Source organism: Solanum dulcamara, chromosome 9 (assembly GCF_947179165.1).
Source record: "Solanum dulcamara chromosome 9, daSolDulc1.2, whole genome shotgun sequence".
Lineage (NCBI taxonomy): Eukaryota > Viridiplantae > Streptophyta > Magnoliopsida > Solanales > Solanaceae > Solanum > Solanum dulcamara.
This window is the reverse complement of record NC_077245.1, coordinates 66,802,557-66,825,852: the sequence shown is the minus strand read 5'-3', so window position 1 is coordinate 66,825,852 and position 23,296 is coordinate 66,802,557. Positions and strand designations below refer to the sequence as shown.

Genomic DNA, 23,296 nt, shown 5'->3' with positions numbered 1-23,296 from the left:
GTATATTGTAAGTATATTTGGTATACTTTGTAAGTATATATATAATATATAATGTAAGTATATTATTATAATAGATAGTATATTGTGAGTATATTTGATATATATTATATGTATATATAGTATAATGTAAGTATATTATAATATATAGTATATTGTGAGTATATTTTATAAACATTGCAATTATATTACTATTGTGAGTATATTTGTATACTTTGTAAGTATATAATGTAAGTATATTATAATATATAGTATATTGTGAGTATATTTGATATACATTGCAAGTATATATAATATAATGTATGTATATTATTATAATAGATAGTATATTACTATAATAGATAATATATTGTGAGTATATTTGATATACATAGTATGTATACATAGTATAATGTAACTATATCACTGTAATATATAGTATATTATAAGTTATTTATATACATTGTATGTATATACAGTATAATGTAACTATATCACTATAATAGATAGTATATTGTGAGTATATTTGATATACATTATACTTATATATAATATAATGCAAGTATATCATTATATAGATAGTATATCACTATAATAAATAGTATATTGAGAGTATATATGATATACATAGTACATATATATAGTATAATGTAACTATATCACTATAATATATAGTATATTGTTAGTATATTTGATTTACATTGTAAGTATATATAATATAATGTACGTATATCATTATAATAGATAGTATATTGTGAGTATATTTGATATACATAGTACGTATATGTAGTATAATGTTACTATATCACTATAATAAAAAGTATATTGGGAGTATATTTGATACACATAGTACGTATATATAGTATAATGTAACTATATCACTATAATATATAGTATATTTGTGAGTATATTTGATAAACATTGTAAGTATATATAATATAATGTAAGTATATCATTATAATAGATAGTATATCACTATAATAGATATTATATTATGAGTATATTTGATATATATAGTACGTATATATAGTATAATGTAACTATATCACTATAATAAAAAGTATATTGAGAGTATATTTGATACACATAGTACGCATATATAGTATAATGTAATTATATCACTATAATATATAGTATATTGTGAATATACTTGATACACATTGTAAGTATGCATAATATAATGTAAGTATATCATTCTAATAGATAGTACATCACTATAATAGATAGTGTATTGTGAGTATATTTGGTATAAATAGTACGCATATATAATATAATGTAAGTATATCACTATAATATATATTATATTATTTTTTTATATACATTGTGTATATATATATATATATATATTTATATATAATATAATATAAGTATATCACTATAATAGATAGTATATTGTGAGTATATTTGTTATAAGTATATTGTGAGTACATTTGTTATACATAGTACATATATATATAGTATAATATAACTATAATATATAGTATATTGTAAGTATATTTGATATACATAGTACATATATATAGTATCATGTAACTATATCACTATAATATATAGTATATTGTGAGTATATTTTATTTACATTGTAAGTATATATATAATATATAATGTACATATATCATTATAATAGATAGTATATTGTGAGTATATTAGATATACATTGTAAGTATATATATAATATATAATGTAAGTATATTATTATAATAGATAGTATATTGTGAGTATATTAGATATATATTGTAAGTATATATATAATATATAATGTAAGTATATTATTATAATAAATAGTATATTGTGAGTATATTAGATATACATTATAAGTATATATAGTATAATGTAATTATATTTGGTATACATTGTTCATATATATAATTTAATATAAGTATATCATTATAATAGATAGTATATTGTGATTATATTTGGTATAATTCAAAGTCGTATCGAGGATAGAGTTCAATTTTTTCCACTTCTAACTTTCTAAAGTTAAACAAATTAAGCTAAATCTTTATTGATTTTGGGGTTTCTTAAAATACTTTCATGGCTAATAAAGGTGCAACAGACTACCACATCTATCAAAATAGACACATATTTTTTATTTCACTTAAAAGAACATGTTATTGCAGGACCTTCTTCTTTAATTGTTGTTTTCTCTTCATCCTTTGACATTGAAGCTCAGAATAGATGCAAGTCGAAACAATCCAATTAAAATGCAAAAACTACGTGAAGCTTTACTTGCCAGAACAGATACATCACTAAAGCAGGATACACATCCCGAACAAGATGTGGATTAATTTGTTGAAAAATCAGAGCTCGAATTCAGTTATAAAATTTCGAATCACTAGAAAGAAGAATCGTAACTACTATATTTCTCGCAAAAGAAAAGAAAGAATTTCAAGATTTTTAAATTTTTTAAGGAAATCGTTATGCTACAGATTCTTAAAAGTTGTTAAAGAAGTGATTTATTCCATTAATTGAGCAATTTTGTCACTCTAAATAAATAGACACACGTTTGTAATGTATATAGCTATTGACGTATCTTAGATATGTGTATCTGGAAGAGGAAGATACACGTATCCGAGCCCTAAAATATGATAAGATATATAATATTGCAAACTAGTATGAGATTTGTGTTGATTACACTAACTTTAATCACTTTAAAATACATATGCGATTAAAATTGGGGGGAAAAAAAATTTAATTTCAAGTTATAAATTAATTGATAATCAGACTTGAGATGTTTTTCTTTGAATGCGACTGAAGTTCAATTAATTAGTATTAGTAAAAAAAAAACTAGGGTCTTCACATCAAGTGTTTTCTTCAAATGAGTCCAAATCTACCTTCGCGAATAAAAAATCAAAAACTTATTTGTAGATCAGCTAGCTCGTGCTCTAGTCTTTCATGATCTTTTCTTTTCCTCACTCTATAAGAATGCGCGCCTATCCGTAACGTACAAAGTAAAATAGCGGTAGAAAGCCTAACTCCATCAAGTGGCTCCTTTATTTTAGGATGTGAAATGAATTCAACTTATGGAAGATTAGATGGCACAAACAGAGACTGCAACAAGCATCAAGCTAAAGCTATAATACAATACAATATGGGAGAAGTAGAAGTAGGAATTATGAGTCTAATTTTTTTGGTTAAAGTAGGGTGGTAATTGGGCAGATTGGGTCAAGTTTGGGCGGGTCATAATGGGTTAATCCAACCCAAATTTGTTTGGGTTAAAACAAGTTGGATCAAAATTTGTTAGGTAATGGGTTATATAACGGGTCAAGACCCAATTTTTACTAAACTTAATTATTTTTTTGTTCTTTTAAACTATTTTAGTACCTAATAAAATTATTTTTTTCTTTATTATGGCTATATATAACATAACAAATTGAAAAAAAAGTTTTTCAAAAATATTTTAACAAGATTTTTCATAAGCCAATTCAAGTCACATATCAACCCAATTTTTAATGGGTTGAAAGGGATTGAGTTAAAATGAATTGAGCTAATGAATGAGCGGGTCAATAACCAATCCATATTTACACGAGTTGGGCGGGTTGGGTTTAATTTTTTCATCCCTAGGTTAAAGCATTGAACCACACCATAGATGCTTTTAACAAGAGTTATGACTCAGTACTTTGGTGATAAACATTTTGTGTTCGATCAATAAATTCAAAAAGTACTTCTAAGCAGCAATTAGTGTTTGATCAAACTTTTAAAAACTGCTTCTAAGTTTGCACCCAAGGATGTGGATGAAATGGTTAAACACCATGAAGTTCATTCTAGCCTTGGCGAACAAAATTACATTTTACCTATTGTTGTTGAGAGATGAAATATATCTCGTGAAATAAGTCAAGGTGCGAACAAGCGGACCGTGCGAAAATCACGTCTTTTTCCCCACAAAAAACTTTTCTGTCCATCTTACTCACTCTCACATGTTTTGCTTATCTAGATTTCCACACTCTTTTGTTCCAGCATAGCTATAATATGCACCTCATTCTAAAACCAAAGGCACTTTTGTCATAAATTTTAGGGAAAAGAGCCTAAAATATCCCTGAAATATTAAAAATGGTACAGTAATATCCTCCGTCTATCTATTTGGTCCGTAATATCCCTACCATCCACCTTTGGGTCCGACCACTTATTTGACGGACCAAAATTAAAATAATTTAAATATTTTTTTAATACGTGGCGAGCTACTATTGGTCACTATTTATTTATTTAAATCATTTTTTAAAACTCACCCATTCTAATTATAAATCCGACCCATTCTTCTAATTAAAACCCATCACATTCTTCTTATACCCACCTATTCTAATGAAAATCCCCATTCTCAACATTTCAACTAGGGTTAAAAGATCACTTCTAAGATCAGTTCTTCTTCTTTTCATCTTCTTTCTTGTTTTTGTTAAAAATGTCAGCCTCTTCATCCATTTCTTCTCCTGAAGAACTTCAATCCTGTACATGTAAGTGCGTATTGATGGCAAGACAATTTACAGCTACAACACTTGAGAATGGTGGACGCCGATTCTATAAATGTCGTCGTCTTGGATCAAATTCTTGTGGTTATTGGAATTGGATTGACGATAAACTTTCACGTCATGTGTCAACAATGATTCATAATCAAAAAGTCAAATTGGATTCAATTCGAAAAGAAAGAAATCATTTGAAAAAGATTGTGGAGGATATGGGTGGCATTGAAGATTCTAATTTGAAGGAAAAAACTACTAACGAAATGTATGAGTTGAATGAGATGGATACAAATGAAATTTTTTATTTGAAGAAAGTTTGTATCTTGAAGGAAAAAATGGCAAGTTTGGATTTGATGGATGGTATTGAGAGTTCAAATTTGAAGAAAGTTTCTGGCTTGGATGATAAAGTTTCAAAGTTAGAGTTGAAAGTGCATCAATTGATAACTTTGCTTGCAGTTTATTGGGCTATTATTGTTGGTTTTGTAGCTGCCAAGATGTTGTAGTATGGTGCTATTGTTTATGTTAAATTAATATTATTAGGTTGTGCTAGTTTTCTGTCATTTTGTTATTGTCAATGAGAGAATTAACTGAAAGAATTCTGTAGTTCTATGTAGTATGATTTGATGTGATTGTAATGTTTTGAGAAGTGTCAAGATGGTGTAGTTTGTCATCTATAAAATATGCAGTTTGATAACCTTTCTTTTGATCATATATAGCAATTGTAACTACTTACATGACAACCTTCAACTACTTACAAGACATATATACTCACAATACAATCAGTAATTCACAAAATATTTTCTAGATAAACTATCAAATTCATTCATATATTTTTTAGCCCACAAAATATTCTAACATTGTTTTACAATCACGAGACTAAATTGTCATTAACATAAATGGCCAATGACAAATGGTAAGCATCCCAAAAATAGCAAAATAAGAAAATTCACCGTGCCATTACATAATGTTTGCCCCTCTTTGCCTTTAGTTTCCCAATCTTTATCTCTGTCTTTTGTCAACTTATTTGAGGTCACACATGCTTTACCTTGCCATGTCAGTTTTTTTGGTGAGTATGGCAGATTAGTAGGCATACTAGCACCACTCTCATCACCCTTAAAGTCGATCCTTCTTGAACCAATTGGTTGTTGATGCATCTTTTTCATTTGAAGTAAGTCTTTTCTTCAGATATCACCCTAGGCGCAACCATTGTCTCATCATCCTCAGATTCAATATCACCTTCAACTTCATCTTCATCAACAATTGCAGCAACAACTTTTTCTTTTCCATTGTTTTTAGACCTCTTTGAAGGTGCAACAACTTTGTCCTTTACTTTTCTCTTTGAATTTGAAGGACCGGAGGAGCTTCATAAATTACTTGACTTGAATGTTGGATTGTTTGTTGACTAGAAGACACATTAAATCCAGGAGTTGGCATAAAGACTGATTCAGCTCCTTCACCTGGTTGGGGTTCTGAAATTGGCACATCTTGAGGAACTTGTCTTCCTCTTTAAAGCTATAATATTTGAGAAAAAGTAAGATGACTAAATATATATTATAAGTAATGAACGATTGATAAAACATGACTTACCATAGGGCATTTTCTTCGATTATGACCTGCTGCACTACAATTTCTACATCTCATTTGCATCCCCTTTCTACTTTTGGACCATAGTCCCTCTCTTTTTCTTGCCTCATCCTTTTCCTTTACTCCTTAACTTTTGGTCTACCAACCATTTTACGTATTTCTGATGGCTTCATGGCTTGAGAAGGATTAACTTTTCAGAATTTCTCACCCTAACAGGTTGAATTTTATGCAGGTACACAGACATGTAAGCTTCTTTTGAATACCACCAATGCATCTCATTCAGTAGTTCTTGTCTATCATGTTCTAATGCTTTAATAGCATAAGAACATGGAATTTCTGTCAAATCCCATGTCCTACAAATACACTTCTTTCTACCAAGATTAACAACATGCCTATCTATACCCTCAGCCACCTCATATCCTAAGTCTTCATTAGCAACAACTAGACAACCTTTTGCAATGATTCTGAAATTATTAAAAAGTTTCATGGCATATGAACTGTATTCTTCTGTCCACTTCTTACCTTCTTCTTCAAGTTCTTTCAACCTTTTCATAACCTATACAAAGATGTAAGATATAATCTTTTTTACAACCTAAACATAACCTTATCAAAACAGTAAAAAGCTTGAAAGAACTTTGAAAATAATAACTTTTTCAATGTTTTACTGTTTCAAAATATAGAAGAGTAAAAATAGTAAACTTTTCAAAACAGTAACAAAAATTGAACATTTATGGGGAAAAAAATGATAATACCTTAATTCTAATGTCTTCCAACATCTTGATTATTGGTTTTGTCCTTGCTTTCAAAATCCATTTGTTGAAAGATTCAGTGAAGTTATTTTCACAAGAGAAGTTCTTGCAAACTGTGTCAAAATAGGCCCTGCACCAGTGTTGTGGTGGATAACATAGCAAATCTTTGGGGGTTTGTTCATTAACAGAACCCATGGTCTTTAACTGGTCTTCAAATTCTTCTACAAATGTACTCCAAGCAGACCACCAAAATAACTTCTTCATCTGTACACCACTTCAATTCTTGGACCAATTGGCTTCTATGCCTTGCACACCATCTATGTTGTGCTTTTGGAAGTAAATTACCAAGATCACCAAGCAGTTCTTGTAATAATAAACAAAAATAAAATTTCAAGTTAAAATGTTCAAATGTATACAATTAACTAAAATCAGAAACTATCAAACACTTACAAATTACCTTTTGCATATCAGACATAAGTGTCAAGCCTTCACCATCTGCCAACTCCAAAGAGTTTCTCAGCAACTCTATGAACCATTTTCAAGCTCTACTTGTTTCTCTATCCACCACTGCCCAAGCAAGTGGATAGAAATGCTTCATTGAATCTTGTCTAATTGTAGCCAATAAAAAAAATTGCACTTTCCTTTTAAAAAGGTGTCATCTAACCCTATAAATGACCTCAAATCAGCTCTCCAGCCATTTTTTAAAGTTTGAAAGCAAATATACATTCTCAAAAATTTTCTTTCTCCATGTTCCAACAAAGCCTCTTTAGCTATGTTTATAATCACATTAGTACCAGGGTTGCTATCCTCAACTCTTGAGCATAAGCCTCCAACTTATTGAAATCATCAAATAACTATCCTCCAATTTCTCTAACACAAGTCTTTTAATACTCTTCATTTTTGAATAGCTGATATTAAGTGCAAAGTTATCATCTAAATTCTGTCTTATTTCTGTCACCTTGTACTTAGAATTATTTTGGACCTTCTTCTTGAAGTAGTGTGCCCTATTTCAAACCCTTGTCCTTTCTTAACTTTAGAAATCAAACACACAAAAGGACAACCCACAATACACCTATATCTAACTAACAGAGTCACTTTTATCAACTCTAAGGGCAACCTTCCTAGCAATTAAGTAGTAGCTTACAATTCTTTTAGCTTCATCAAGACTCTTGAAGCTCATACCCTTTTTCAACTCTAAAAAGTTGTCTAGTTTCTCATTTACTTCTTTTTTCTTCTCCATCCTAAACGATTCTAATTCATCACTATTGTAATCACTAGTATAAGGTTCATTTTCATCCTCTTCTTCCTCACTTGATTCACCTTCAGTTGCAGCATCTATTAGGACAAGGCAAGGTTCATTATGGTGGCTGATGTCAGTAACTGGAACAACATGCTCCCCCTCATCTACAGCAAATAGTTCAACTACACCAGACTGAGTAGACAAAGATGTTTGCAATGTTCTTATGCCATAATCCCCCTCAATCACATAATACTTTCCAGAAGGCCCTTTGAGTAGAAGTTGTTTGACGTTTGTGAAACCTAACTTTTCATTGAACTCTTGACATATGTCTATATATGACAATAAATCTATATCATATCCTTTCCAAACATGAGTCAATTTTTTAATGTAGCTAAAGTGAGATGTCAGCACCCACTTGCCTCCATAATTAAATAATACGTCCACCTTGTCGACCATTCTAGAAGAAAGGCACATTAAAGACATAAAAAAAAATAAAAAAAAATAGCCCTATTAGATAGCAAAATAACATAAACAAACAAAAGAATCTGCCAAAGTTAAAGATATAGGCACGTTATAAACATAAAAGAAAGAGAAAAGGATAGTCAGCAACATAACACAAACAAACAAAGAATCTACCAAAAGTAAAGGGATAGGGACCACATGCTATCAATATAAATAAGGAAAAGCATATAATGCAATACCCAAAATTCAAAAAAAAAAAGGAGTCATTCAAATAAAACATTCATACCCAACAATCATAAATATATCTACTACACAAATCGAAAAACATCATGTAATCAAGAGAAAACGACAACGAATAAAAGCTGAAAAAGAACAAATTTGAGACAACACTATAAAAACCCTAACTCGAGACACCAATATAGTACATGTAACACATGTATCACAATAAAAAATCTCCATAACAAGCATAGAAAACATGGAACATCAAAATAAGCATAAATATACATTGAATCGAAAAACAAATAAAACCCTAAACCCTAACTGAGAATATGAAGTACACAAAAGTTCTTACTTGAGTTGAAGTCAAGATTCTGAACGAAAAATCACCTCTACAATCAAATAGCTTCACCGATGAGTGTATTTATGTAGTTTTCTTCAACATTAGAGGCAAAGGGTAGGGTTCTTTCTGAAAGTTTTCTTTGAAGTGTGAGAATGAAAGTGGGTTTTGGTTTGTTTAGTCATAGGAGGGTATTAGAAGATATGGGGCAAGTATTAGAAGAATGGGTTGGGTTTTAATTATTTGGATCAAATTTATAATTAGAATAAGTGGATTTTAAAAAATGATTTAAGTAAATAAATAGTGACCAATAGTAGTTCGCCACGTAATTAAAAAAAGTATTTAAATTATTTTAATTTTGGTCCGTCAAATAGTTGTCAATTATGAACCCAAAGGTGGATGGAAGGGGTATTACAGACCAAATAGGTAGACGGAGGATATTATTATACCATTTCTAATACTTTAGGGGTATTTTAGATCCTTTTACATAAATTTTACTATTCAAGTCAGCAAAGAGTTCAACAAGGGACCACAAAACAAGGTTTAATCAACTACTCTGAAGTCTGAACCCTTATTTGGAGCTTGCAGCTCCCATGCATCCATAATAAATCACTGAATCATATCCAAAATATCAAATTATACACCAATATAGTTACTCACAATGACTTCACTACAAACTTCTACACTCGAACACCCTGAAGATATATAAGTGAAAATTGCAATCTGCTGCTACCTTGAAAACACATGTTCTAACAATTTCTTTCTTTGGGTACAACATGTTCTAACATTTATAAATTATATGTTTTGGTGATGATCACTATCTTCTGTATTTTCAGTAACTTCTTCACTGGGTATGGTTTCATCATCTAGATCACCTGAGGAAAATAGCTTTTCATCGCTGCTCTTGCTATCAGTTACATTGTCATTAGGCTCAGTGATGTTCACCACAGTTTGCTTTTCTATCATGCCTGACAAAGCTAGACTTGGAGACCACTCGAGTACATCGTCTATAATATTAGAAACCCGCTTCTGATACCTGCAAGAATGGAATTCAGTTTCAGAAACCATGGTGCAAAATGTTCTCGTATCCTGGGACTACAAATCAACACAGAATTGATGATATAAATGGTGTATGGCACAATAAACAACGAATTTCATCAGAAATTGACATGCTAACCAGATCAATTTTAAAATTAAAAACTAAGTTCCAAAATATTAGCTGATAAAGCCGGCAGATATTGGTGTTACGACTTACGAATACATCAAGATACATAAGTTGAACTGTTAGTCCTTTTTTTTCTTCATTTACTTTTGTACTAATTGAAAATTTAAGATCATGATAAAATTTGACAACTCTAATTTGTAGTGAGGGTATACCGGACACTGAAAAGATTTTCATTGGTGGAGATTTCAATGGGCATATCGATACAACTTCTAGTGGTTTTGATGACGTCCATGGAGGCTTTGGTTTTGGGGAGAGGAATGGTGGTGGGGCGTCAATCCTGGATTTTGCTAAAGCCTTTGCAAATTAGTGTTTTCTAAAGAGGGAAAATCACTTGGTTACCTTTCATACCTTGGTTGCTAGGACTCAGATTGATTACTTACTCCTTCGGAAGGGTGATAGAGGCCTTTGTAAGGATTGCAAGGTTATTCCGAGTGAAAATATTACCACCCAATATAGGCTTTTGGTGATGAACTTGGAGATTAAGAGCGGGGATGTGAACGTCATGTGGGACATGACTGCTAGTTGCATTAGAAAAGTTGCAACCGAGGTTCTAGGGGTTTCAGGAGGGATCTTTGGTGGTCTTCAAGGAGATTGGTGGTGGAATGGAAAAGTTAAGGCAAAGTGGAAGCTAAGAAGGTTGCTTATATGAAGTGGTTGGAGTGTGTGGATGAGGATGAGAAGTGGAGACTTAAGGATATCTGTAAGACGGCGAAGGCTGAAGCGAAGTCGGCGGTCACAAGTGCTAAGACGGCAGCTTTTGAACGCTTATATGTCGAGCTAGGGGGAAAAGGTGGGGATAAGAGATATAGGCTCGCGAAAGCGAGGGAGAGAAACGCTTGCGACTTGGATCAAATGAAGTGCATCAAGGATGAGGAAGGTGAGGTGCTAGTGGACGAGATCTCTATTAAGCAAAGGTGGCAAGCTTACTTCCACAGACTCTTAAATGAAAAAGGAGACAGAGACATTGTTCTGGGCGATTTGGCACACTCTCATAGTCTTCAGGATTTTGGGTACTACAGGTGCTTTAGGGTTGAGGAGGTTAGACGTGCAATTAGTCAGTGTTGTCATTAAGGTTCTAAGGCAAACTTTTCCTTGCCAATGAGCCTCTTTTGAAGAAGTGACACTACACTATTGATATTTCACTTTATCATACATTTTTTTCAATTTCTTGGCCATTTATTTGTCATTCTGTTTATAATTACTCGTCTTGTACTAAACATATATATTTGTATCTTTTTCTCCCTTTGAGTCTTTTTTCATTAAAGCCCACACTTTATTTGTCTTTTGCGCTTAAACCCCAATGGACCTTAGAGCTTTTTTTGCACTTTTCACCTTTGATAACACTGTTGTTAGTAGGATGAGTAGGGGGAGAGCGACCGGTCCCGATGAGATCCCAATGGATTTTTGGAAAAGCACTGATAAAGCAAGTATGGAGTGGTTGACTAAGTTGTTCAATGTTATTTTGAAGACAGCTAAGATGCCCGACGAATGGAGGTGAAGTACAATGGTTTCATTGTACAAGAACAAGGGTGATATCCAAAACTGTAATAATTACAAGGGTATCAAATTGCTTACCTACACTATGAAGATCTGGGAGAGAGTGGTGGAGTAAGGGTGAGGAAAGGAGTGTCCATTTCAGAGAATCAGTTCGGATTCATGCCAAGGCGGTTGAATACTGAAGTTATCCATCTTATGCGGAGACTGGTGGAGAAATATAGGGAAAGAAAGAGGAATCTTCATATGTTGTTCATTAATCTTGAAAGAGCCTATGACAAAATTCCGACGGATGACCTCTGGAGGTGTCTGGAGGCTAAAGGTGTCCTGATGGTGTATATTAGGGTGATAAAGGACATGTATGGTGGAACCAAGACTCGGGTTAGAACGGTGGGAGGAGACAGAGTATTTTCCTGTTGAGACGGGACTACATCAGGGATCTGCACTGAGCCCTTTTCTTTTCACCTTGGTGATGGATGAGCTGACACAATCTATTCAGGAGGAGGTTCCATGGTGTATGCTATTTACGGATGACATAGTACTAATTGATGAGACTCGGGACAGAGTTAATGATATGTTGGAGGTTTAGAGACATACTCTGGAGTCCAAAGGGTGTAAATTGAGCAAGAACAAAACAGAATACTTGGAGTGCAAATTCACTATTTGCAATGGATGACAAGGGCATGAAAGTGAGGCTTGCCACTCATCCTATTACCAAGAGAGAGATTGAAATATCTTAGGTCCATCATCCAGAGTAGTGGGGACATCAACGATGATGTCAAACATTGCATTGGAGCGGCATGGATGAAATGGAGGCTTGCCTTTGGAGTGTTGTGTGATAAGAAGATACTACCTAAACTTAAAGGTAAGTTCTCAGAATAGTGGTTAGACCGTCTTGTTATATGGGGAGTGCTAGCCAGTCAAGCTCACATGCTCAGAAGATGCATGTTGCGGAGATAAGGATGTTGAAATGGATGTGTGGACATACTAGGAGTGATAAGATTAGGAACGAGGTTATTCGTGAGAAGGTGGGAATGGCCTCTGTGGCAAACAAGAGGAGAGAAGCGAGACTGAGGTGATTTGGACATGTGTAGAGGAGGTGTGTCGACGCCCCAATTAGGAGATTTGAGTGGTTGGATTTAGGGGTTACGCGAAGGGATAGGGATAGACCTAAAAAGTATTAGGAAAAGGTGATTAGACAAGATATGGCACAGCTTCATATCACCGATGACGTGACCTTAGATAGAAAGGTATGGAGGTCACGCATGAGGTTAGAAAGCTAGTAGGGTTAGAACAGTTTTAGAGTGGTCATAGGACTACACATGCCATTATAGTTGTGTTGTCGTTGCTTCTCGATTATCACATTATTTTGCTACTGTTATTGTTTTTGTCTTGTAGAATTTACATTCTCTTCGTTGTAGGCGCTATGCTCTATCTATTGTTTTTTTCTCTTACTTGTAGCTGATACATTTGAGTCAAGGGTCTTTCAGAAACAACATCTCTATCTTCATGAGGTAGTGGTAAGGTCCGCATACACTCTACCCTCCCTAAACCCCACTTGTGGGATTTCACTAGGTACGTTGTTGTTGTTGTAATCCTAATTTGTATTAGATTAGTAAAAACAGATTTGTGTTCAATCTTTTCTTCATTTTATTTTTGTCTGGAGGTAAGGATTTACTCCATGGTTCTTGGCAAATGTATGAATCTAGATTCGGTTTCTTAAACTTAAAGTCGGCGTTTAAAATATGGTATATAGTATCAAAATATTGTAACACCATCTTTATATTAAGACTTCTATAATCAAAGTTGAGTAGTGAACAATCTGAATTTTTTGCTTAAGGTTTATAGAAGGCTCAAAGATAACAAATCTTATGTACAGAATAGACCTCTCACTAACTTTTTTGCGAACACTCTCTGTACAAAGACGATCCTTTCCCAGCACTGTGCATTGGAGGCTATGGTTTATGTCCTCCTCCATGTATAATTTTTTTTGTAATAAATAAACAGTTAGGGTCGAGCCTCAACCCTCCACCATTGGTGGCTTTTGGAAAAAAAAAAGTTGAGTAGTTGAACAACAACATACCTAGTGAAATCCCACAAGTAGGGTCTGGGGAGGATAGAGTGTACGCAGACCTTACCACTATCTAATGGAGATAGAGATGTTGTTTCCGAAAGACCTCGGCTCAAAAGTATCTTTCCCAAGAAAGAGAGAACAACAAAATATATGTACCATAACGGCTAAAACGAGAAGTGATGCAAATTCTACAAGACAAGAACAAAACCAACAGCAAAATAAAGTGATAATAAAAGGGCAATAACAACACAACTATACTGACACGCCTAGACCTAAGACCAACCCTAAACCGTCACAGGGCGAGACAACATTCTACCTCTGCTAGCATTTTACCCTTACTAGCCTTCTACCCTAATACGCTACCTCCACTCCTTTCTATCTAAGGTCATGTCCTCGGTAATATGGAGTAGTTGACAAAGAAGAATACATAATTTCAACTTTATATAACTGGATCAAGTTTGCTCCCACTAAATCCAAATTTCATTAATCATCAAAGAGGCATTAGAGTATAAGTGCAAGACAGCGAACCTGGCTCTTGCAGCCTCATCAGGAGCATGATGCCTCAGAAGTGAAATAACAACCACACCTACAATTGCATAGAAGAGCCTCGCAGTCCACTTAGGTCCCTCACCCTCATCTTTCTGGGGCCAAAACTGGAACAATTCTTTAAGTGTTGCCTCCTCAGCAAGAATGTTGGGGAATAACCAGAAACGTTTTCCAAGAAGAATCCAAAGAGCACCAAAGACCAAGCCTCTCACTACAAACATCAACATATTCTTTAGATAAGCATAAATATATATATATATATACATGTTAATTCTCCACAAATGCAGTCAATACAAATAGTATTACGAAGATACACTAGACAAGCCTAGACGAGCATGACTTGATATCAAACAAAAACCAAATACTTCATCATTTCGGGATGTTGGCTTGAGTGAACTTAGGGGTCATTTGGTTTACAGTCGAGTTATGCAGAGATTATAATGCAGGAATTGTTTATGCGCCTAGCCGCCTATACAGTGAATAATAACCAACAAGAACTCAGAAACAACAACTGTTCGGCCTAACATATTGTAAAAAACTTCCAATCTACAGCCTTTAGAACTCAACAATGGATAATAGAAGATCAAGTTTGAAGAACAAAAAGAAGACGGTTACAATTTTGTTGGCTCTTGTTTCTCTTAGTTTAATCCTCTGCACTTTCACTCTGCTTTGCTAATTCTTTTGATGTTAACATTGGGTATGTTGTTGTTTTGTATTTATCCTTTACTGCTAGTGCTTTTCTCCCTTGCTTCTCTATTATGGTTTTCTTTTTAATTGATATATCATTATTTTTTTGCCTACATTTTACTGTATGCTTTATTTTGTTTGTTTGTTTGGGATGGTGGTGGTGGTGGGGATTTGTTGCTATATAGATGCTTTAATCAAGGACTACAAATTACAGAATGGTTGCAATGTGCTCTTTTGCATTTTCTTCTTTGCGAATTTCTGATACTTTTTCCTCCTTTTATTTAATTCAAGACTTGTATGTTATACACCTAAATTATTATGCATTCTGGCACCATAGTGGTCAATGAAGTGGTGAGAGACATGAGGTCTCAGGTTCGAATCTCAGCGGAGATAAAAAAACAAAACTAGGTGATTCTTCCTATTTGTCCTAGCCTTGGTGGATAGAGTTACTTCGTGCCTGTTATTGGCGGGAGGTGGTAGGTATCCCGTGGAATTAGTTGAGGTTCCCGAAAGCTAGCCCAGACACCACGATCATAAAAAAAATTGCATTCAAAGTAGTCAAAAGTGAAAGAGCCAAGTGCAACGTCTGTTGGGGCTTTAAGCGTAGAAGGTGGCTTTAACTGAGCTTCAGGGCTTAAAAGCGCCTCAAATGAGCCTTTAACAACATTTTTTGCATAATAATGAAATGAGCCTAAATATGTGGGAAGGACCAATATATTCAGGGATCGAGTCATAGTTGATTGATATTGATACTTCTTGCAACGTTCAGTCTATTAAATAAGGTTGCTATAAATTACGTATCTTAGATAAAATACCGTGTGTCACTATCTCTATTCTGGTGTTTTCATGATTGTCTGACATGAACCCCGTGCCCTGTATTTTTGCTACTTAGACCAAGTCAATACATGTTGAGAGTGAGCTGAATCTATTTAATATAACTCACATAATGTTGCTAGGATAAAAAAGCCAAAAAAGAGACAAAGAAACTAGGTCCTTTTTCTCTTTAATCTAACTCATTATGCACTATTAATTAAAAACTATGAACTGAACCACTTCAGACCACTAATATGTGCCACAATTTTCAAAAGGGCTGGTCAAAGAAACAACTTGACAAAGGCAAAATCACAGACCAAGCAAAATAAAATTTTATTGTGCACATCTATACTGTAAGTTCACTCAAGTCAACATCCTGAAATTGCTACTTCAGAGCCCATTTGGATTGGCTTAAAAAAATTGACTTTTAAGTCAAAAAGAAAAAAAAAAGGGGGGGGGGGGCAACTTTTACCTTTTGAATTGTTTTTGTAAAGTTTAACTTATTTTAAGCACTTTTTTATTTGCCAAAAACTTCCAAAAGTTAAAAAGTAACTTAAAAGTTGGTTTGTAAGCTCTTAGTCATTCCAATGAAGTACTTGGTTTTGATATGGTATATAAAAACAGCTTGCTACTTGTTAGTACTTTATGAGAAAACAACACATCATACTCCTTTAACATCTGAAGAAAATGAAGAAAATATCAGAAGATTTGCGAATGAAACTGTTGAGCACCAGAAACTTACACAAAAGTAGGGAAAGTATAAGGAGGAGGACACCAGCACATGAGTAGAGTATAAGCAGTTTGACCTGATGAGGATACACAGGGAACAAGCAGATTGCTAATGTCAAAACTGGCCAGCAGAATGAGAGAAGAGTTTGCCATAGGGGCCTTCTTTTGACAAATGTCCATGCGAAGAAGGCATCATTTTCAGAAAACACTTGATCCTGCATACATAGGTGAAAAAACATAACCTCAAAAACTGCAAGAAAACCATGTAAAATGCATTACTATAAGGGTACAAAATAAAAGGCTCAGTTTATGCAAGTCTAGAATGTTTAAAGATGATAAGGATAAGCTTCCCAAAGAGAAATGCACCATAAATCATATGTCTAGCTTTTGATAGAATGTAGACTTTGTTTTCTTCTTAGGGCAATAGAAATAGGAAACTGGTAATAGCTTACTTACAGAAAGAGGAAAATTAACACAACCCTATAAGTCATCAGCAAATGATGGTGACCGTCAGCACAATAGCATATTTCTATTGAAGTGATCATTCTTATTTCTGATTTTAAAAGGAGAAGATTTAGTATCAGAGGGGAAAATTACAGGTTAAAGGATAGAGAATAAGATGTCCTTGGTTACTTTTGGTTGTGATGATTCAATTTGTCTATAAGGAAAGCCTTCGTTAATCAGTGGGAGATGATTTATTTATTGATTGATATAAATCAGTGGGAGATGACTAGCATGATTTATAAACTAAATTTCCAGAAAGACCAATATTTGTTCTTACAAAAGCCCTAAAAGTAGTAACTATCAGGGTTAACTTTAGGATTTTGGTACACGTCTAGAGGTAGGGGATGTGAATGACAAAGGATTTAAGAGCACGGTGCATGATATGTGGCTTAGATACACGTCATGGATTCAAATCCTGCTTCAGACAAACCTAGAATTCAAGTGGAGAATGGTAGAACCGTGTGCCATAGGCCCTAGTAGATTTCTCATTTATCCAAAAGAAAAGACGAGGATTTAAGATTTACTTGGATATGAATCCACGGTCAGACAGGTATATCACACACACAGACTAGATACGTGCCCAAGCAGAAGCATCAATTGTAACGTAAATATCTGGTCTTTCTTCTTTCTTTCTTTTGGGACAAGGAATCGCAAATATTATGATCATAGTATTCCATTAAGAAAATACACAAAATTTCAAGGCCATTATTCATCTATGGTGTGACAAAAATACAGATATTTATAAGTGACTAGAAACAAGGTTAAGAGGACGCCAGAAACTTCTCAAAATCACTAGTAATAGACTGAATCCAGAAAGAAACTCACATGGTATATCTCTAAATGTGCTGGAAAGGTAGACAATTTCTTCTTGCCAGGCCGGACAGTTTTTACCACACGATCACATCGGACCAAAAGGTTCTTCTTAAGCAGAATGTTGGCAATATCTTCAGCTTCCAAACTTCTATCTGACTCGAGTATGTCTTTCAGTTCTAAATGATTTCTCACAAAACTAACAAAATCTTTTCCTCTGAAATACTCCACCCGTGTTTCCTGTAGGACAGCCCAACGAGACACCAAGTCCTTATGGTCTCTAACTTTCTCAGCAAATACCTGGAAGACATCCTTTTGCGCAGCTTGCTTCTGAAACTCAAAGTGAACAGTATGGATATGAACATCACAAAATAAAAAGGGCAGAAACAATGGCAGGTGGAGGAAGGAACAGGCCGACCACATCTCAATATATCCAATGACAAGAACTTCTATTTTTTATCCTTTTTTTCTAGGGTGCCAATACAGTTAATTTATCTCTACCGTCTATACTAATACTGTAGTTCAGCAAGATGATCATAACAACAAAAAACAAACAGGAACTCATTTACCTCTTAAAAGAGCAAATGAGAAAGTATGGAAGAGACGGGAAACAAAGGACTACGAGTGATGGGAAGCCTATACTTTGGACGCATTTTAGAAGGTCCAGAAACATACACGCAACATTTCCACTAGAAACATATGTGCCAGACTTCCCTAACAACAGTTCAAGGAATCTGTGATGTCTGTCCCCTTATGTTCCTAGTATAACGAGGAAAGTATCTTAATTCGGTCATCACATTCTCGAGTACAAACTGATCCCTTTTGATGCAAGAATAAATTAATAACCAGCAAAGAGAAAACTCTATGAAATTTTGCGGGGCAAACAAAACAATAATGAGAGCAAAATAGAGTCAGATTCAGAGATGCTCTAAAATGCAGAGCCTTATACTTTCTTTGGTTAAAATCCTTTTATTGTGATCCTCCCCCACCCCACCCAACCAAAAAAAAAAAAAGTAGCCTATAGTGCTGGCCTTAGCTACTTCATTTCCAGGATTTCAGTAAAATCCAATATATTTAGAAATGTGAATTACTTTGAAAAATAAGGATTTTCAAGATTAAAGTCATTCTTTATCCTACAAAGAAACCCTACTTTATTGATATCCTCGATATCAGAAAAAATTCAACACATATGGGTCTTATTCAATAGTTATTCTCAGGCTATTTAGCACATACATTTACATATTCCTATAACTTCCCTAAAGGAGCATAGTAGTATCTATTGTTTAGAGCTGAATGAATTACCCATTAACTACACTGATCTAAAGTGAATTCTGTCTACACTATTGGAGAAAAAATTCAAGACGCGCCAATTATCATTCAATAGCTAGTCCAATGCAATCTCAGACCTCACTTGTGAGATTTCATTGGGTATGTTGTTGTTGTTGTAGTTAGTCCAATGTAAGTTTAGCAAATACCTTGCAAAATCCTTTAGTGGAATAGGGCCCAATATCATTTATCATCCATTAATGTTAAAATGAACAATGAAGCAAAAAAACTTTTTCAATCCATAGAAATATATTCGGAACATTCACACCTCCAACAAACAGAAATGGAACCACCCATAACACATTAACAGGGAGAACACCAGCATTTTAGGTACAAAAAAGTCTCTTGTCACGGTGACTTAACCATAACAATCAAAATCACTATACAACTCGGTCTATTCTTCTCCTTCTTATAATATATGCAAAATTTACCCTATCAACACCCTCTAGAACATTCTTAGAGAGAGGGACCAACATATAAAATTTCACCAACTTTGACAAGATCTCGAACTGAATACCTCAAGGTCCACTATATATAATTCATATTATTTCCTTAACAACATAACATTTACACAAACTTGAAGAAATTAACAGACCCATTTCCAAAAAAAACAAACATAACTTTGTAAGGATTTGGAACTCTGCAGTCCAAATAAACCTCCTCAAGCAAGATCATTTTCTCAAGAAAAAACTCCAATAAAAAAAAAACCTTTTTCATAAACCCATCAATTTAACAGGATATTGAACCCTTGTCACTTTTGGGTCCCATATATACAATTCAAATTTCTCCCTAAAACAAGATCGCTAAGCACAAATTATTTGGGGGAAAAGCAAGAAAAACTTCAATTAAACAAAACCCATTACCCAAAAACCTAAATCAGGAAGAAATAAAAATAAAAAATAATAATAATTATACAAACAAGTTGAAAATTGTGTATATTTATGGAGTAATTTCCATTAAATTAGAATGAATTACCCTAGGAGGAGTATCAGTATTAGAACCGTTGGATTTCAGACTTTGTGATCTCCTTACCTTCTTCTTCTCTGCTCCTCCTGGTTTCTTCATCCCTCTCTCTCTGCGGCTCTCTGTATTTGGGCGGTTTTCCTTGGTTTCTTGTTTGTAGAGCGGGGGTATAGTAGTATAGAAGAAATATAAAGCACCTCTATCCTGTCGTAACGCTACTGGCCGGGGTGGAGATTAAAACTTTTGATAGTATGACAATCTTTTTTGTTTACTAGTCACTACAAAATTGGTTTCCTAGATTTTTTTAAAAAATTTATAACAGATATTTATTTTTATAAATAAGATAATCATCGTATGTCGAGCTTGGAGACAAAGTTGCTCGTTGTATGTCTAGCAGTTTTCAAATACTTATATATCAAGTTTGGGGGTAAAGGTGAAGACAAGAAGTTGTACAGGGCCGTCAAGGCGAGAGAGAGGAAAGCTCGAGACTTGGATCAAGTGCATCAAAGATAAGGAAAATACAGTGTTAGTGGAAGCGGCATACATTAGATGGAGATAGCAAACATACTTTTATAGACTCTTTCAGAAGAAGGGGTCAGGGACATCGTGTTAGGTGAATTGGAAAACTCAGGGAATTTGCAAGATTTTGAATAATGTAGGTGTATTAAGGTTGACGAGGTTAATTAAGAGTGTTATGCATAAAATGAGAAGGGTTAGAGTAATCGGACCTGATAGATTTCGATAGTATTTTGAAAGAGCACAGATAAAGAAGGTCTGAAGTGGCTGACTAAGTTGTTTAATGCCATTTTTAAAACAGCTAAAATACCCAATGAATGAATGTGGAGTATAATAATTTTGTTGTACAAGTACAAGAATGATATTACGAAAAGAAAGAGATAGGTAGGACAGAGAAAGGGGGAGAGGGATAGAGGATAGAGGGAGGGTGTCACGACCTGAAATTGGGTGTGATGACACTTGTCCTATCCCACCAGAACAAGTCAGCCTAAACCTAATAATTATAGGAGATACTACGGAAATACTACGTATGTCAAATAAACAAAAGCGAAAGTCTTAAATAATCTCAAATAACCCCCCAAAACCTGGTTGTCACGTGCACAAGTCAATAATAAATATGAGTTGAAAGATAATACAAATCTCAAATATCTTTGTATCTCAAATAAAACAAAGCATAAAGTAAAAATAGACAAGGGAGATCGCCGGAAGTCAATCAGCTACCTCTCTAAGTCACCTTGAAGCATCGGAGGATAATTGATATCTCAAACTCAGTGTACGGGCTCAGAACCTACCCAAGTGTAGAAGTAAGAAGTGAGTACCAACTAACACAGTACTCAGCAAGTCAACTAACAAAACTAAGTAAATCTAAAGAATACAAGAACTCCTTTCCTCTCAATCGAACCTCCATAACTATAACCTGCACAGAAAATCAGCCTAACATAGATTTCACAATACACAGTTCAATATGCTCCACAATCATAGTTAAATCATCACAAGACATAAATCACAAGTAGCACACAAATCCATCACAAGAGTCAATACAACACAAATAAATATGCAAGGATGCTCATTCACAATCAATAATTAAGCATCAGTATCATTCACCGGCAATGACCTCGACATCATACTCTCGCCGAAAAAGACCTTAGCATCACACTCTCATCGGAAATGACATTGGCATCACACTCTATCCGGCAATGACCTCGGCATCACACTCTTGCCGTAAATGACCTCGGAATTACACTCTCGCCGTAAATAACCCTGGAATCACACTCCTCATCTCATCACAGTGTCCAAGAACAAAATGCAATTTGAAATATTCACACAATAATGAAGAAATAACAAGCTCCTGCAATTCGTAATCACAAGTATCAGGGCATATCATAAGATTCATATCAATGTCAATATCAAGCATTTCACACTTTTCAATCATGATCATAGCAGCACATTATATTTTTATTAACCCCGTTCATTTATTAAGATTAACTCATACGAATATATAACACATCACCTCATTCCCATTACTCCCAACGCATACAAGAAAGGAAATTCGAGAAGTTCACTTGCCTTAATCAAATCACTATCAATCAACCACTTGAGCCTTTTCCTTTCGAACAATATCCGAAACACCACAATCTAATCAAATAAATAATCGCAATAAGATTTCAAAACTAACAACACCCATATCATTATATGTCTAGTCTAGACGCAAAAGCTCACCTAAATCTATAATCAAGTTTCTAATCTTGATGTCAACTAATATGTCAACTCTCATATTTTTTTAAAAAAAATTCAAGCCTAGGGTTAAATTTTAATTCCTCCAAATAATATAAGTCTAATTATACTTCCTGTGCATAGCGGGAGCTTTAGTGCACCGGGCTGCCCTTTTTATCTCAATGTGCCAAAACTTTATTCATGATATGATATCTTCAATTAGGAAAGAATAATTATACACAGAACTAACATATATCAAGAACGGTAGCTATGAAACCTATATGCAGAACTGAACCCTTTGAAATAATACAATCACACCTATCATCACCTCCCAATCATGATCTCATGATTATGCAATGATAACTCCATCAATATATATATATATATATGTCTCTTAGTAACCCTAAAGAAACTCACATAAATAAACATACTTGTTGTTAACCTCTATCTACCAATTAACCAATCATAATCACAGTAATGATTACAAAATTTCAAGGAGTAATTGAAGTATTAAATTTTAATCTCATTTTTTCTTAAACAGAACTGCATACTTGAAGCACCCACGATTTCTTTTTGAAATGGAGTGTTCGCCGCAGGGGTTTACTCTTTTGTTCTATGACTAAGAATAATATCAATCTCATTTAACTCTAATTTATTTTCATACAAGTGGTATAAGGTATTAAATAGATTAATATTTTAGCCCACCAATTAAATTAATTATTTAAAATCACCCATCAATTAATTAACCGTAGTTACCATAAAGTCCAAAATTTCCAATTTAAATTTACGAAAAGGGTCTTTTATGAAAGAGAGAGGACTCGTTCTCAAAATGACCTAACGGGTCATTACATTATCCACCACAAAAAACCATGGTT

At 33.9% G+C, this 23,296-nt stretch overlaps 2 protein-coding genes and 1 pseudogene across 3 annotated transcripts; all 3 read right to left on the bottom strand.

The window, feature by feature from the left end:
* Nucleotides 1-5,227: 5,227 nt before the first annotated feature.
* LOC129904021 (uncharacterized) lies at nt 5,228-8,469 on the bottom strand (annotated as a pseudogene).
* Nucleotides 5,590-7,027, bottom strand: LOC129903733 (uncharacterized). Its single transcript, XM_055979276.1, has 3 exons — nt 6,767-7,027; nt 6,223-6,570; nt 5,590-5,766 (listed from the first exon to the last, which is right to left on the bottom strand). Exons 1-3 carry the CDS (start codon nt 7,025-7,027, stop codon nt 5,590-5,592), a joined length of 786 nt encoding a protein of 261 aa, XP_055835251.1.
* A 1,169-nt stretch (nt 8,470-9,638) lies between the features above and the next one.
* On the bottom strand, nt 9,639-20,490 carry LOC129902566 (uncharacterized). 2 transcript variants are annotated; one of them, XM_055977881.1, is made up of 5 exons: nt 20,205-20,490; nt 17,919-18,233; nt 16,603-16,804; nt 14,343-14,571; nt 9,639-10,057 (listed from the first exon to the last, which is right to left on the bottom strand). In XM_055977881.1, the coding sequence occupies exons 1-5, from the start codon at nt 20,292-20,294 to the stop codon at nt 9,817-9,819; spliced, it is 1,077 nt and encodes a 358-aa protein (XP_055833856.1). In that variant the 5' UTR covers nt 20,295-20,490; the 3' UTR covers nt 9,639-9,816. The 2 variants fall into 2 exon arrangements, with proteins under 2 accessions (XP_055833856.1, XP_055833858.1); XM_055977883.1 differs by having other exon boundaries at nt 20,262-20,489.
* Nucleotides 20,491-23,296: the final 2,806 nt, after the last annotated feature.

Coding starts and splice junctions, on each gene's coding strand:
- LOC129903733 (XM_055979276.1), bottom strand. CDS start 7,027: ATGAAGAAGTTATTTTGGTGGTCTGCTTGGAGTACATTTGTAGAAGAA. Junction 6,571..6,766: donor TGGAAGACATTAGAATTAAG/GTATTATCATTT, acceptor ATCTTTGTATAG/GTTATGAAAAGGTTGAAAGA. Junction 5,767..6,222: donor ATAAAATTCAACCTGTTAGG/GTGAGAAATTCT, acceptor TCAAATTCAAAG/AGAAAAGTAAAGGACAAAGT.
- LOC129902566 (XM_055977881.1), bottom strand. CDS start 20,294: ATGAAGAAACCAGGAGGAGCAGAGAAGAAGAAGGTAAGGAGATCACAA. Junction 18,234..20,204: donor ATACTGATACTCCTCCTAGG/GTAATTCATTCT, acceptor TTTGAGTTTCAG/AAGCAAGCTGCGCAAAAGGA. Junction 10,058..14,342: donor GATGAGGCTGCAAGAGCCAG/GTTCGCTGTCTT, acceptor CCATTCTTGCAG/GTATCAGAAGCGGGTTTCTA.